Consider the following 13,096-nt stretch of genomic DNA (forward strand, 5'->3'; position numbering starts at 1 on the left):
GAATTCAGCACCCCAATATTTACCAAACAAGGCCATTTGTTAACTTAATTCATCATTTTAGTACATTTAATTGCTTATGACGCTGAGAAACTGAGTTCAGATAGGACGCTTAAAGCCCCAAGTTCAATGCCCTCTAGAGGTCACCAGAGGTCAGATGGAGCTTGTCATATTGCAGATTTAAATTCAGCACACCCAAATTGACAAAATAAGACTGGTTGCCAACTTTGTCTCAAAACTGCCTCGGGCTTCCTAAATAAGCACGTTTTTCAATTTTGGCACCAGTCTTCACTACCAGTCAGTTTTGAAGAATTTGACAGAGTTGAAGAATGTCTTGTATGTAGATAAATATAACTTTTTTTTATAACTGTCCAAAATAACCTTTCATTGCAAACCACTGACAAGAATCTTCCTTGGTCTATCTTCCTTGTTACTTATAACTGAGCAGTCCTTGAAAACTAGTCAAGTCTCTTTACTTTTCTGATTTTATTTACAACGTTTTTGTAAGGAATGAGAGTTCAGTTGAGTGGTCTATTTAAACATTTTATTTATAGATTTCCAAAAAAAACCTTTCCACATTATTTTCTATTAAAGAACTTATCAGGAATGTGCAGTGCATGATTAAAATTTTCATCCTATTATTCAGATGAGTGTTAATCTGTCACATCATTTATGTCACAATATGCTCTTGACCATCTTATTTCTCAGTGGGCTGTGTACCCAGCAGAGATGCCTCGGCCCTCTGGTGTTTCTCCAGAGACACCTGCAGCTGCCAGTACCTCAGATAGACCCACATCAGACTCCCGTTCCTGCGTTTGTCTGTGTTCAGGTATTCTGCACAGCTGCGGTCATTTTTGAAGATGTCCCTGAGACTGTCGTCCATGCCCAGTTGGGCAAGAGCCGGCTCGTGAGCCGCCATCACCAGCAGGTCCTTCTCCATCTCCACCCTCTTCTCCCTGGGCACCAGGATGCTACAGAAGGCGCTCTGCCTCTCAACCAGCTTCTCCTCCACCTGCCCAAGGGCCTGGATCGCCGTCTGCTCCCGCTGGCTCTCCTTCTCCAGGGCCTCGTCGAACAGCGCCCCAGTGGCGCCAGATTGCTGCACCCGCCCCTTCTCCAGGTCCAGGGCCTGGCGGTCACGGCTCAGACCCTGGCGCTCCTCCATAAGCTGCTGGCTCTGTGAGGCCAAGGCCTGCTTGAATCCCTGGGCCCGCCTGCGTTCCCTCTCTAGCTCCAGTTCCAACTGTACTGTCTCCTTGCGGTTCTCTGCTAGTGACAGCCGGTACTTCAATTCCAGGTCCTCTTGGATGATTTTCATGGTCTTGTCATACTTGGTCCTGGCCTCATGGATCTCCTTCTGGGACTCTTTGGACCAGATCCATCCTGTACAGATGATGAAAAACACATACACTAAATACATTTTACTACATGTGCTTCAGTTGTGCCCCCACTTTAAACAGTATAACCTGGCTCAATGGTCCAGGCACCACTTACAGGGCGCGCAGGCTATTATTGCAACAAACCGCTTCTTCTTTCCAGCTAACAAAAGACCACCTTCCCTTGGTGATTATTTACACTAGCTCAAAAGGGATATTTTTGCCCTGTAAACATGGCTGTAACATCACTTACGAAAAGCAGCGAGGCCCAGCATGGGCACGAGGAGGGCATAATTCCATTTGCTGTTACCCCCACCTGCCCCTTGGTCGGGCCTTATGTTCCAGTCTGGGTCGTTCAAGTTGTTCATCTACGCTGCAGCCAGACAAACAAGACAATAAAAAAGAGGCTTAGATAACTTAGCCTAACATCAACATCAAGGAGGTCGCGAACTGTCAAACGGACGGGACATCACGTTGTCTCATTGATGAGATGCGGTTATTAAACTGCGATACCCTAAGTAAAAATATTACTACCAGATAACTTTGACATAAATAAATGTCCAAATTTTAAGCTAGCCTACCTGAGAAACAATATTTCACAGAAGCCCCGTGCAGTTTTCATTTCATAGTAGGCTACCCTAAACGGACTCTGATGGTAACGTTAGCCTTCAGCCGATAGCCTACTAATGCTACATTTGTGTTGTTTGGAAAGTAGGTGCGTATGTGAAGCCTACTCAACATCTAAAAGAAAATGTCACTATAAAATGTCACTATAACAGATTATCTGTTGTATGTGATACAATCACAGACTTTCTTTAGAATGCTCTTACCTAGCCATGCATTTCATATAAATATTCGAAATATTTTCGTATTTAGGAGTACCCCTGCACAGTTGTGAATGGAATCTTCCCCGTACATGAACGCTGTGACGTCCACAGTGCGTCCACTGGTGTGTCTTTCGAAACAACCAACATGGCGTCCGTGTGCACTGCCTCCCGTGTTCTCGGGAAAAAAGTGTTGTCAACAAAAGCGGTAAGTTATTTGTGATTATAACTGTGACGGTTGTGAGAGTGTACGGGTTTCGGAGCTTGTTTAACCTTCATTTTAAATGTGTACGTTTTCTGACTCTAATGTCGTCCATTTCTAGAAGCTGGTTTTGTAATAGGCATTCAGTCAGGTTAGATAATCATCCCATAGGATGGCTAACAATAAGTTAGCTTTCCATTTCGCTCTCAAATTTAGACAATTGGTTTATTTTAATCGCACAAATGGTGTTCGTTTAATCAGATATAATGCTGAGAGAATTCTGATTGTTGACATCATTGCATGGTTATTGGTAAAATACCTGCTAAGTAACGTTAGCCATGTAAACAGTCACTCACTGAAGGTCAATCAAAGGAAAGTGCAGTGTTAGCTTTCCCAGCTAGCTTAGCAAGCTAAGGAAGCGAAGGAAGACGTTTTTCTGTAGCAGTTAGAGATGTTGTTGAGAATATCTCTGAAACCTCGTACCTTTACAGCGAGCTTCTTTGTTGCATTAATTGGCATAGATCAGAACTGACGTGTTTATGTAGCATTGTAGCATCTGCTTTTCATACACACCAGAACGAACGCTGAAATAATCCATCGTTGGCATGCACTGCACTTTTGCTGTGGGGAATTTTGTGATGTTTTTAAAACAGTTACTATACTACTATGCTGTGGTGGTAATTTCATGGAAATAAAAGCCATGAAATTAACACCACAACATAGTAGTGTAGTCAGTTATGTAATATTAACTTTTCACGACCACATGCTAGATACTTGAACTCTGGCAACCTTTGTTATGTCATTGCAAGGTAGGCCTAACTACGAAATGAATTTACTTTACAACTTACATAAAGATTTTCTTTTTTTTCTTTTTGCCAGTAAGTGCTTCTGCCACTACTAGGAGCAGCAGTGGAAGTACTGCATGTTCACAAGCTAGCTGTGAAATACTAGATACAAACGATTTTTGTGACCGGAATAATCAGTGCTGTTTTTTTACTCTAATAGCTGTCCTTTCTCAACAGCTCCCGGCAGTATGTCAGACCAACTCCAGAAAGTTTCACTTCAACATTTATGGGAAAAGGGACAATGCTAAAGTTACCGCTGGGGTAAGGGTGTCATATCTTCATTACATGGACCTTATAACATTGTGATGTGGTTTAATGTCATTCTGTTATCAGAGAATGCATCACTAAATTAAACGTGGTTCATATTCTTCATCATGCATGTTATAGTAGATAATTCTGTGTCCACAAAATAGAAGCAGTGATTATTTCCACTCAAACATTTAGGTTCTATTCCAAATGATGCTGGATTTAATGAAATGATATTATGTGTGCATGACTTTGTTCACAGATCTCCACACAGTACCCAGTAGTGGATCATGAATTTGATGCAGTGGTGGTGGGAGCTGGCGGCGCTGGCTTGCGTGCTGCCTTTGGCTTGTCAGAGGCTGGCTTCAACACAGCTTGCGTCACAAAGCTCTTCCCTACCAGGTCTCACACAGTGGCCGCACAGGTAAACATTTACTTTCAAAAGACCTCTCAGATTCAGAGGTCCTAAATTGTTATTGTTATTTCTAAAAATATGTGAACTTGCCTTGAGTATTCACAGTAGTTACATTTACACTAAATGGTTTATTAGATTCGTCAGCTTGGTTCTGTCTGCATAGAAATGTTTGGATTAATTGCTAGGTTACTATGTCCCCGTCAGAAGTCTGTCTGTGTGCTATTAATTCTTGACAAAAAAGTCCAAAGGTCACCTTGTCGCAGGCTCAAAGGAAACTTAACTTATGCAATCTCTGCGGCACGTTGTTTGACTTTATGTATAGTGCATAGCATACATAAGTGTATACACCACAGCTGCATCAAAATTGTTTTGTGCCCCTCTAGGGAGGAATCAATGCTGCTCTTGGAAACATGGAGAACGATGATTGGAGGTGGCACTTTTATGACACTGTAAAGGGATCTGATTGGCTCGGTGACCAGGACGCCATCCACTACATGACCGAACAGGCCCCAGCCGCTGTGGTTGAGGTGAGAGGAACATTTGCCGTTAATGTGGATGTGCACAATATTGCCTGTTTTGTTGTGATGCAGATGCTCTTGGTTCTGTTCTGCCTTAATGTGTAAACATGGTGAAGTTTGCTTTACCAGTCTGAAAAATAAGTAGCCCCAAATCAGCCATCACCTCTGAGATGTCTTGCGTAACTTTTGCCCATTCATCACTGTTCCTACTGAGCAGTCAGTGCTATTTTTGGAATGGTCTGTCAGCTGAAGAACTAAGGTCCTAAATGGTTTACATAGTTTCTTCACATTCTACTTATGTCCACTATGTTATTTTTACTTTTACTGTACTGGGTCGTTCTTAATTACTGACACTTTTGGGTGTTATTGACACAAGTCAGAGTTTAGTGCAATTGCCCGGTAGCCTCTGTTCTGCAAGATCCTTGGGGTGCTGAAATGTTTTGCGTCTAGCCCATGCTTGCATGCAGACACACACACATATACACACACAAACACTGCATCACTGACACACACATTTACCCTCCTTCTGTCCTTGCAGCTGGAGAACTTTGGAATGCCCTTCAGCCGCACAGAGGATGGTAAGATTTACCAGCGTGCTTTCGGTGGTCAGAGTCTTAAGTTCGGCAAAGGAGGCCAGGCTCACAGATGCTGCTGTGTGGCAGACAGAACTGGTCACTCCCTCCTGCACACTCTGTATGGACGGGTAAGATGCTTCCTGATAGTCGTGATTTTGTTGCATAACACTGTCCAACTATATTTATTTGGTATGGTGTTTATTATGATAGGAAGAACAACATGTTTGAGGGGGAAATCAGTTTATCCTCTGGCTCTGTCAGGATGATGTGTTTATGTGTGCTTGTTTTCTCCTAGTCGCTGAGGTATGACACCAGCTACTTTGTGGAGTACTTTGCCCTGGACCTGCTGATGGAGGATGGGGAGTGCAGAGGGGTGATTGCCCTGTGCATGGAGGATGGCTCCATCCACCGCTTTAGGGCCAAGAACACAGTCATCGCCACTGGGTAGGAGCAGCCCTTACCATGAACTTTTAACATATCATGCAAAAGTGCATGTAAAATATATAACTTAAGTAAAATAACATTGCAAGAGGATAAAATTCAGTCTAAATAATCCATTTGAAGTCGTTCCACATGTACACTGTAAAATGGAATGTCCCTTTGCTTGTTCTGTTACTGACCTGTGTCTGTCTGCACAGTGGTTATGGCCGTACCTACTTTAGCTGTACCTCCGCCCACACCAGCACAGGAGACGGAAACGCCATGGTGACCCGTGCCGGGCTGCCTTGCCAGGACCTGGAGTTTGTCCAGTTCCACCCCACAGGTGAGTTGCACTCCAGAGAATGTCATACTGATTACTAGGACCTCTGGTTGAGTAATGCCAGAGTCATTGGTTACATTCATTAATTGTTTTGCCATTGGTCCTTATCCAAGTCGCTTTTGGTCTCTTTTCCAAGTTGCTTTGTGAATGACTAAGTCTAAATTTAAACCCTAAGAAGGAAGTTTGAGCTAGGATGAAGGAGTGAGTTGTTGTAAACTTGCTATAACACTATACCGTAGTAATAATGGTAATTAGCAGACCATTGGTTTGCAAATGATTCTGCCATGGTGTCGTCACATTCGCTGGTGTGGCATAACAATTTATTCACGCTTCTTGCACTTCCTGCCCACAGGTATTAAATGTCACTGCAATGTGTATGTGCAAAATATATTATGCAATGTGTATGTGCTAAATATATTATTCCAGTTGGTGTCCTCATCCAACCTGTAGCCTGGCCTCATGTGGCTTATGATATAACATTACCTCTAGGTATCTATGGAGCCGGTTGCTTGATCACAGAGGGTTGCCGTGGCGAGGGTGGAATCCTCATCAACAGCGAGGGTGAGCGTTTCATGGAGCGATACGCACCCAATGCCAAGGACCTGGCATCCCGAGATGTGGTGTCCCGCTCCATGACCATTGAGATCCGCGAGGGAAGGTACGACCCAGTGTTGTGTTAAAGACCAGCAACAGTTATCACACATGCGTAATTTTTCCGGGAACGGTATGTTCTGTTGTCGGAGATTATTCAAAGCCTGTGTCCAAATGTCAACATTGTTACTTTACCCTCATCCTCAGCTGACACCTCTGGCATGTTGCCAAAGTGACACCCTATACGCACAAATGCACACAGACACACACACAGACACACACACACTCACAGACACATGCACATGACTCAGCAGCTGCTTCTTCATAAAGGAATACTTGGTAGACTGTGTTAGACTTGTTAGTGACTGTATGGGCGAAGCACAATTGCACCCATTAAGTTGCACTGCAACTAACACTGAAGCAGATAATGATCATATCTCCCTTGTGTGAGAATGACAGGTTTCAGGCCTTCAGCATACATCGTTTTGTAAACACACAACAAAGCATTTTCAATCATAATTCATTGTGTGTGTGTTTCTGTTCTCCTTCATAGGGGTGTGGGTCCAGATAAGGACCATGTGTACCTGCAGTTGCATCACCTGCCCCCCCAACAACTGGCCACTCGTCTGCCTGGCATCTCCGAGACAGCCATGATCTTCGCCGGCGTGGACGTCACCAAAGAACCCATCCCCGTGCTGCCTACCGTCCACTATAATATGGGTGGCATTCCAACCAACTTCAAGGGACAGGTACATTTTATTTTTTTATTTATTGTTTTTCAAAGGGTATAGAGATCATCTCTGCCTGTTTTGTTAGCTGATCAGTGGTAAACCTTTTCTTTATGAACTTTCCAGGCTATTACCTACAAAGACGGCCAGGACCATGTTGTGCCTGGGCTGTACGCTTGTGGAGAGGCTGGCTGTGCATCCGTCCACGGTGCCAACCGCCTCGGCGCCAATTCCCTTCTGGATCTTGTGGTGTTTGGTCGCGCTTGCGCCCTCACTATTGCCGATATCTGCACACCAGGTAACAGTCATACTACATTCCTCTTTTTTGACACATCACCCGCTCAGAAGTGCTTCAGAAAGCAAGGCCGTTCCGTTCCATTTGGCTACTGGAGATAAAATCTAAATTCTTTCTAAGGGTGTTTTCACAGCCTTCTTTCAGGCTTCTAAATGAACTCAGAACGATGACTCAGCATTTTTGTGCATATGTGAACACGCCAACTGAAATCAGACCCCTTTAACACGAACCGAACTGAGACCACCTTGGGAGGTAGTCTCGGCACAGTTCGCTTTGAAGTCCGCGGACTTGGATCGGATACGGTTCGCATTATCTGTGCATTGTGAACACAAATCGCCCTGTGTCATCCTTCACATTTTGCATTGTAGGCTAGCCTATTTTGTCCTACTTGACTTTCCATTGTCAAGAGAGAAGGCACGCCATTTATTTATTTTAAAAGATATCATCATTAGGCTCATGGTAGGCCTACAGACATTTGTAATTTGGCTAAAAATTTGGTATGTTCTAACGTTAATGTTCGGCTGAATATCTTTTCATCCAAGCTATTGGTAGCCTAACTAATGAAGAATTAGCAAATTTTGGATTACATAGCTCACCATTTTTCATGATTTGCTAGGCTCTGTCGAACTCTGTCTTGCATGTAAAAATCATACCAGTAGCCTACATACTGAGCAGCACAGTTAACAGGCTGCTGTTCACTTGTCATTTTGGACGTGAGCTAAAGTTGAACATAGCAACAGTAACCAGGTGGGGCGGACCTACCACTGAATTACTGACAGTGTGATTGGCTGGCATGTTGACTGACAGCTCGAGGATAATTGCAATAACTTCAGATCAGAATTCATTCTAAAAATATATCGGCATATATGTATTTCAGGGAAAAAAAATGAATTTATGAAACAAAATCACCACACCAATTATGGGTTATGATAATTATTTCAACCTGATAATTAATGATTATGGAAATGAGCAACTACATAGCCCTTTATCCAAAGCAGTACTCTAAGGTCTGAGACCCCAAGAGAGGGTATAGTGTGAACAGGAAGAAAACTGAGGCCCCATCAGAGCTGAAGTGCTACAAAAAGATATCTGAATCCTCTTTCAAATGAACCCATAATGTGAATACAAAATGAATTTCAAAATGAAGTCCCTTTTGTTATGGTCCACTTTCTGGTCCCCTTTTAATAGGCCGAGTTCTCGGTTCATTTAAAAGGGACTATATGTGAAAACACCCTAAATGTTAAGAACAGAACTTGCCGCTTGTCATGACCCTGGTGATCTTCTCTCTGTGACTGTAGGCGAGAAGCTGCCTCCACTGAAGGACAATGCTGGTGAGGAGTCTGTGGCCAACCTGGACAAGATCCGCTTTGCCAACGGAGACATCAGGACCTCCGAGATTAGGCTTACCATGCAGAAGGTTTGTGATTTCCTTGGGGTAGCGTGTTGAACCTATTCATCGACGCTGACTACTGGGCATTTGATGATTTTGACCCAAGACGTAAGAATGGAAGCGAATGTGGCGATAATTATGAAATCATGCACAGGTTTAAACAGTAGAATTTAGAATTATATTTGAAATTGGAAAATCCTATAGCTTGTTTGCTGTCATGCATCACACCCTAATTACTGCTGTTTAAATGATCATGTGTAAATTGGACAAAACACAAGATTACCCGCATGAGATTACCAGGCATTAACCTTACAGTTTCAGACTCTGTCGTGTGTTATTAGTGGGGTCATGTCCCTGAAGACCTTTATTGCCATGAGACCTTAATCTCTTATCTGTCTTGACCCATATGTTCACAGACCATGCAGAGCCATGCCGCTGTGTTCCGTACCGGTGACGTGCTTAAGGAGGGATGTGTGAAAATGGACTCCGTCTACCAGACCCTGAAACACATCAAGACCTTTGACCGAGGTTGGTTTCTTTCCCTGTCACTGACTGGATAGGGAAAAAATGAAGTAAAAAAAAAAAAAAATATGAGGATTAAACAATAAAACAAGTTAGCCTGTAATGATATGTAAATTATCAAAAACCATGGTACCATTGTGTTCTCCTCGCATAGGCATTGTGTGGAACACAGACCTGGTGGAGACCTTGGAGCTGCAGAACCTGATGCTGAACGGCGTGCAGACCATCCAGTCTGCCGAGGCCCGCAAGGAGAGCCGAGGAGCCCACGCCAGAGAGGACTTCAAGGTGGGTCACCTCTCCGCATCGTGCCATCGACATCAGGGTTGACTTCCTACACAAAAAGTGTAGCTCCAGTAATTAACAGATGATGTTCTCAGCGCCTATCATGTTCCGAACCACAGACACTCTTGATCAGGCCCCTCTTAGTGTTGACTACAGATTTGAGCCTTGCAGGCTATACTGAAATTGCACAGAAGTTAGCATGATAGCTTTGACTTGTGTTGTGTAATTTGTCAGTCGTCACTCTGAAGATATTGCCTCATCGTTTAACTGTGGTTACATTGTGCTTACAGTACTTGTAATCCAAGGAGGAATTGTGGGGGCCCCTCAAAAGTACTTGGATAGACTGTTTATTCTATTAAGTGTTAATGGAATTAATGTGGAGGACCTCTTCTGGTTTAGGACCGTGTTGATGAATTCGACTACTCCAAGCCCCTCCAGGGACAGGAAAAGAAGCCGTTCGAACAGCACTGGAGGAAACACACACTGTCCTATGTTGACCCTGAGACGGGAAAGGTAGGCATGCTGAGAAAATGAGGAATTGTGATTAATAGTTGAAGCTTGTAAATGTAGTTCCTCGAAATCTTAGTGTTTATGTGAAATATCCTAGAGAGTAATTTGTATTCTGGTGGCAAGGTACCACTTATAAATGCTGTTTTAGGGCAACCTGGCACACACAATCACAGGCCACTTGCATGTTTAGTGTGTACGCTTTATGGAAGGAGCCAACAAGACGACAAAAGAATTATATGGAAGTGCACCATTACCATAGAGAGCTTGTTATTGCACTGTTGCACTGGTACTGCACTGAATACTGTATAACTACATATCATTATGTCCAAATATGGAAAAGAGCCACATTGCTGTTTAATTTCTTTTGTTTCGAAGAAAAATAAACATAACACATGCTTCTGTCAGCCTGAGTTAGCATAAATATTGACAGATTTTGTGGAGGGAGAACTATTGCTTTAATATCAAGTGTAAAAAATAATGACATTACTTGGATTATCCTGGCAGTAGTCAGATTTATTAGCTCATGGAGCTGGAGAGCAATTGCAGTCAAGGCAAGGTAGACTCTTATATTGAATGTTGCTGCAACCTTGATGCATCTGTCTCTGACAGACATTATTTGTATTAATTCATGTTGAAGGTAATGTTGATTTAATTGAATACATTTGATTAATGTAATTCTTGAATGTTTGTGTGTCTTTCCCCCTAAGGTCACCTTGGAGTACAGGCCTGTAATTGATGACACATTGAATATGGAGGAGTGTGCGGCCATCCCTCCTGCAATCCGCTCATACTAAGCACACATACATACACATTTCCATGACCATCTCAGTCTTGTCTTTATTTATGATGAGATGATACTCCAGCAGTTGCCCCAGACTTGTCTCTTGGAAGGCCCTCTTGCAGTCCATTCAGTACACGGTTCATGCAAATGAGCTAAACGGACTTAACTCAATCATTAAAAACATGGGCTGTTTTGTGTTTATTAATATACTGAATTATATTGTATCAAATTGCAGACAAGAGTGATTTGTGTCATTATCATCCATCATCTTTGCTTATGTTCTTTGAAGCAAATAAATAAAATATTTAATATTTAAATGTTGACTGATTCTTTAGATACATGTTTTAGGAGGCAACAATACTCAGCACAAAAATCTGTTATTTAGTGAGTATGTATTCTCAGATGCCAAACTGAATGTGTCATTCTCTTTCTCTTGACTATTGTGGCCTTCCATTCAGGACAAACACATTCAGACACAGTATGTAAAATGCTATACATCTTGCATGTCAAATGTTTTTATAGGCTTTATTTAAGCTCAATAAAGATACTCTGTTGCCCTCCATTTGGATTAATGTCTTTCCATTAAGCATAGTTTTTTAGTATTTTGTGTACAATAATGTACTAAAAATGTAATGGGATTTAGTGTGCCTGGCCAAACCTTTCATCAGGATTGTGATCGATAAAAGACCAACCAGTTTGAGTAGATAGCTCAGAAACTGGACTTCTTTCTGAACAGCTCCTATGTGCCCAGAGTAGTTCAGTCATGCCCTTGCTCGCATTGGCAGCTGTTACAATAAGTCTAGGTTGGTGGTATTAAAGCCTTTGAGTTGTATGACCTGTGGTGTCTGTTTCTTCAGGAATGCTAACATGTACACATCTGTTTCCTACATTTAATATAGCAATACCTACTTCGTCCTTATCATTATGCTTATACCCTCAGCCTACATTGTTCTATGCCAGATCTAATATTAGACCACAAGGTTATTCCCAGTGTTCAAAAGGAGAGCCCAAATCTGGGTAAGCCATGCTGAAAGTGGGCTATGAGGGTGGTTGCTACTGTATAAAAGCATGCACGCGCATACCAAAGGGGGTTTTTTTATTTATTTTTTCTGTACATTTTTTCTTTTTAATTACATTTTTTAATTAAATTAGCCAAGTAATAATTATTTTTAATATCTGAGTAAAGAGTTGCTCTAACACTAGTGGACTACTGCCTAAAAAGCATGCAAAAACCTCCATCCTAACACACTTCCAACCTTGTTGGTGAAAGCCCACAGATGAAAATCATGTTTATGTGAAATATTCCAGAAAGTACTCTGTATGCATGCTGGTGGCAGTGGTATAAACAACCTGGCACACACCATCACAAGCCACTTTAATGTTTAGTGTGTGCACGTTTTGTAAGGAGCCAATAAGAAAACTAAATGGAATTGCACCATTTCAACAAAGAGAGCTTGGTATTGCACTGAATACTGACCTACACGCCATTGTGTCCAAATATGGAAAAGAACCACATGTTGTTTAATGCTTTTTTTTTTTTTTCAAATGAAAATAAACATGCTTCTGTCAGCCTGTCACCCATCTGTCAACTTTAATCTGAAGGTGATACTAGTTGCCTAGAAAGACACACCTCAGGAAGTGTAGAATACTTGCCTTAATTAATGTATGGTCCTCTCATTCGACCAGTGCATGTCTTGACCTGATGATGGCAGCAACAGTCCCTAGAGTGGATAAGCTCCAAAGTACACTAACAAGTAAACACCATGATTTTCTTGCTGAGTGTATCCTAAGCCTATTATTAACACAATGTTGTTGCCAAAGTGTAGGCTAAACTAATGTAAATGTGTATGACTGTTGCTGAATAATTCTACATCCTTGTAGAATTCCACAAGTGCCTTTTTTGTTTGTTTGTTTGTTTACCTCTGTGTAGTCAAGTCAAGTCATTTATTTATATAGCACACTTAAACGCAATGTAATTGACCCAAGGTGCTCAGAAATAAAATAAATACAGTAATAAAAACAAAAATAATGACATAAATGACAAATAATGACATAAATGATAAAAATAATAATAATAAACAGATTATGATTGTAGATAAAAAAAAAACATATGGTTACTGAAACTACTACTACTATATGCCTAGAGAAAGATGTACAGTAAAGTTAGATGCCAGTTAATATAATGCAGAAAAGAAATGGAAATAAGATTAAAAAAAAAAAAAAAAAACAAGGGGAGAAA

At 41.8% G+C, this 13,096-nt stretch overlaps 2 protein-coding genes across 3 annotated transcripts; one reads left to right on the top strand and one right to left on the bottom strand.

Annotated features, from left to right (window-relative positions):
• Nucleotides 1-527: 527 nt before the first annotated feature.
• ccdc127b (coiled-coil domain containing 127b) lies at nt 528-2,285 on the bottom strand. 2 transcript variants are annotated; one of them, XM_048229697.1, is made up of 3 exons: nt 2,204-2,285; nt 1,627-1,746; nt 528-1,380 (listed from the first exon to the last, which is right to left on the bottom strand). In XM_048229697.1, the coding sequence occupies exons 2-3, from the start codon at nt 1,739-1,741 to the stop codon at nt 695-697; spliced, it is 801 nt and encodes a 266-aa protein (XP_048085654.1). In that variant the 5' UTR covers nt 1,742-1,746; nt 2,204-2,285; the 3' UTR covers nt 528-694. The 2 variants fall into 2 exon arrangements, with proteins under 2 accessions (XP_048085654.1, XP_048085653.1); XM_048229696.1 differs by lacking the exon at nt 2,204-2,285 and adding an exon at nt 1,955-2,109.
• Nucleotides 2,286-2,299: 14 nt separating this feature from the next.
• Nucleotides 2,300-11,419, top strand: sdha (succinate dehydrogenase complex, subunit A, flavoprotein (Fp)). The gene is made up of 15 exons (XM_048229679.1): nt 2,300-2,405; nt 3,422-3,505; nt 3,753-3,914; nt 4,289-4,432; nt 4,962-5,126; nt 5,294-5,442; nt 5,637-5,761; nt 6,248-6,416; nt 6,903-7,098; nt 7,204-7,375; nt 8,671-8,789; nt 9,179-9,290; nt 9,439-9,569; nt 9,966-10,079; nt 10,784-11,419. Exons 1-15 carry the CDS (start codon nt 2,346-2,348, stop codon nt 10,868-10,870), a joined length of 1,989 nt encoding a protein of 662 aa, XP_048085636.1. The 5' UTR covers nt 2,300-2,345; the 3' UTR covers nt 10,871-11,419.
• Nucleotides 11,420-13,096: the final 1,677 nt, after the last annotated feature.

Source organism: Alosa alosa, chromosome 20 (assembly GCF_017589495.1).
Source record: "Alosa alosa isolate M-15738 ecotype Scorff River chromosome 20, AALO_Geno_1.1, whole genome shotgun sequence".
Classification (NCBI taxonomy): Eukaryota; Metazoa; Chordata; class Actinopteri; order Clupeiformes; family Clupeidae; genus Alosa; species Alosa alosa.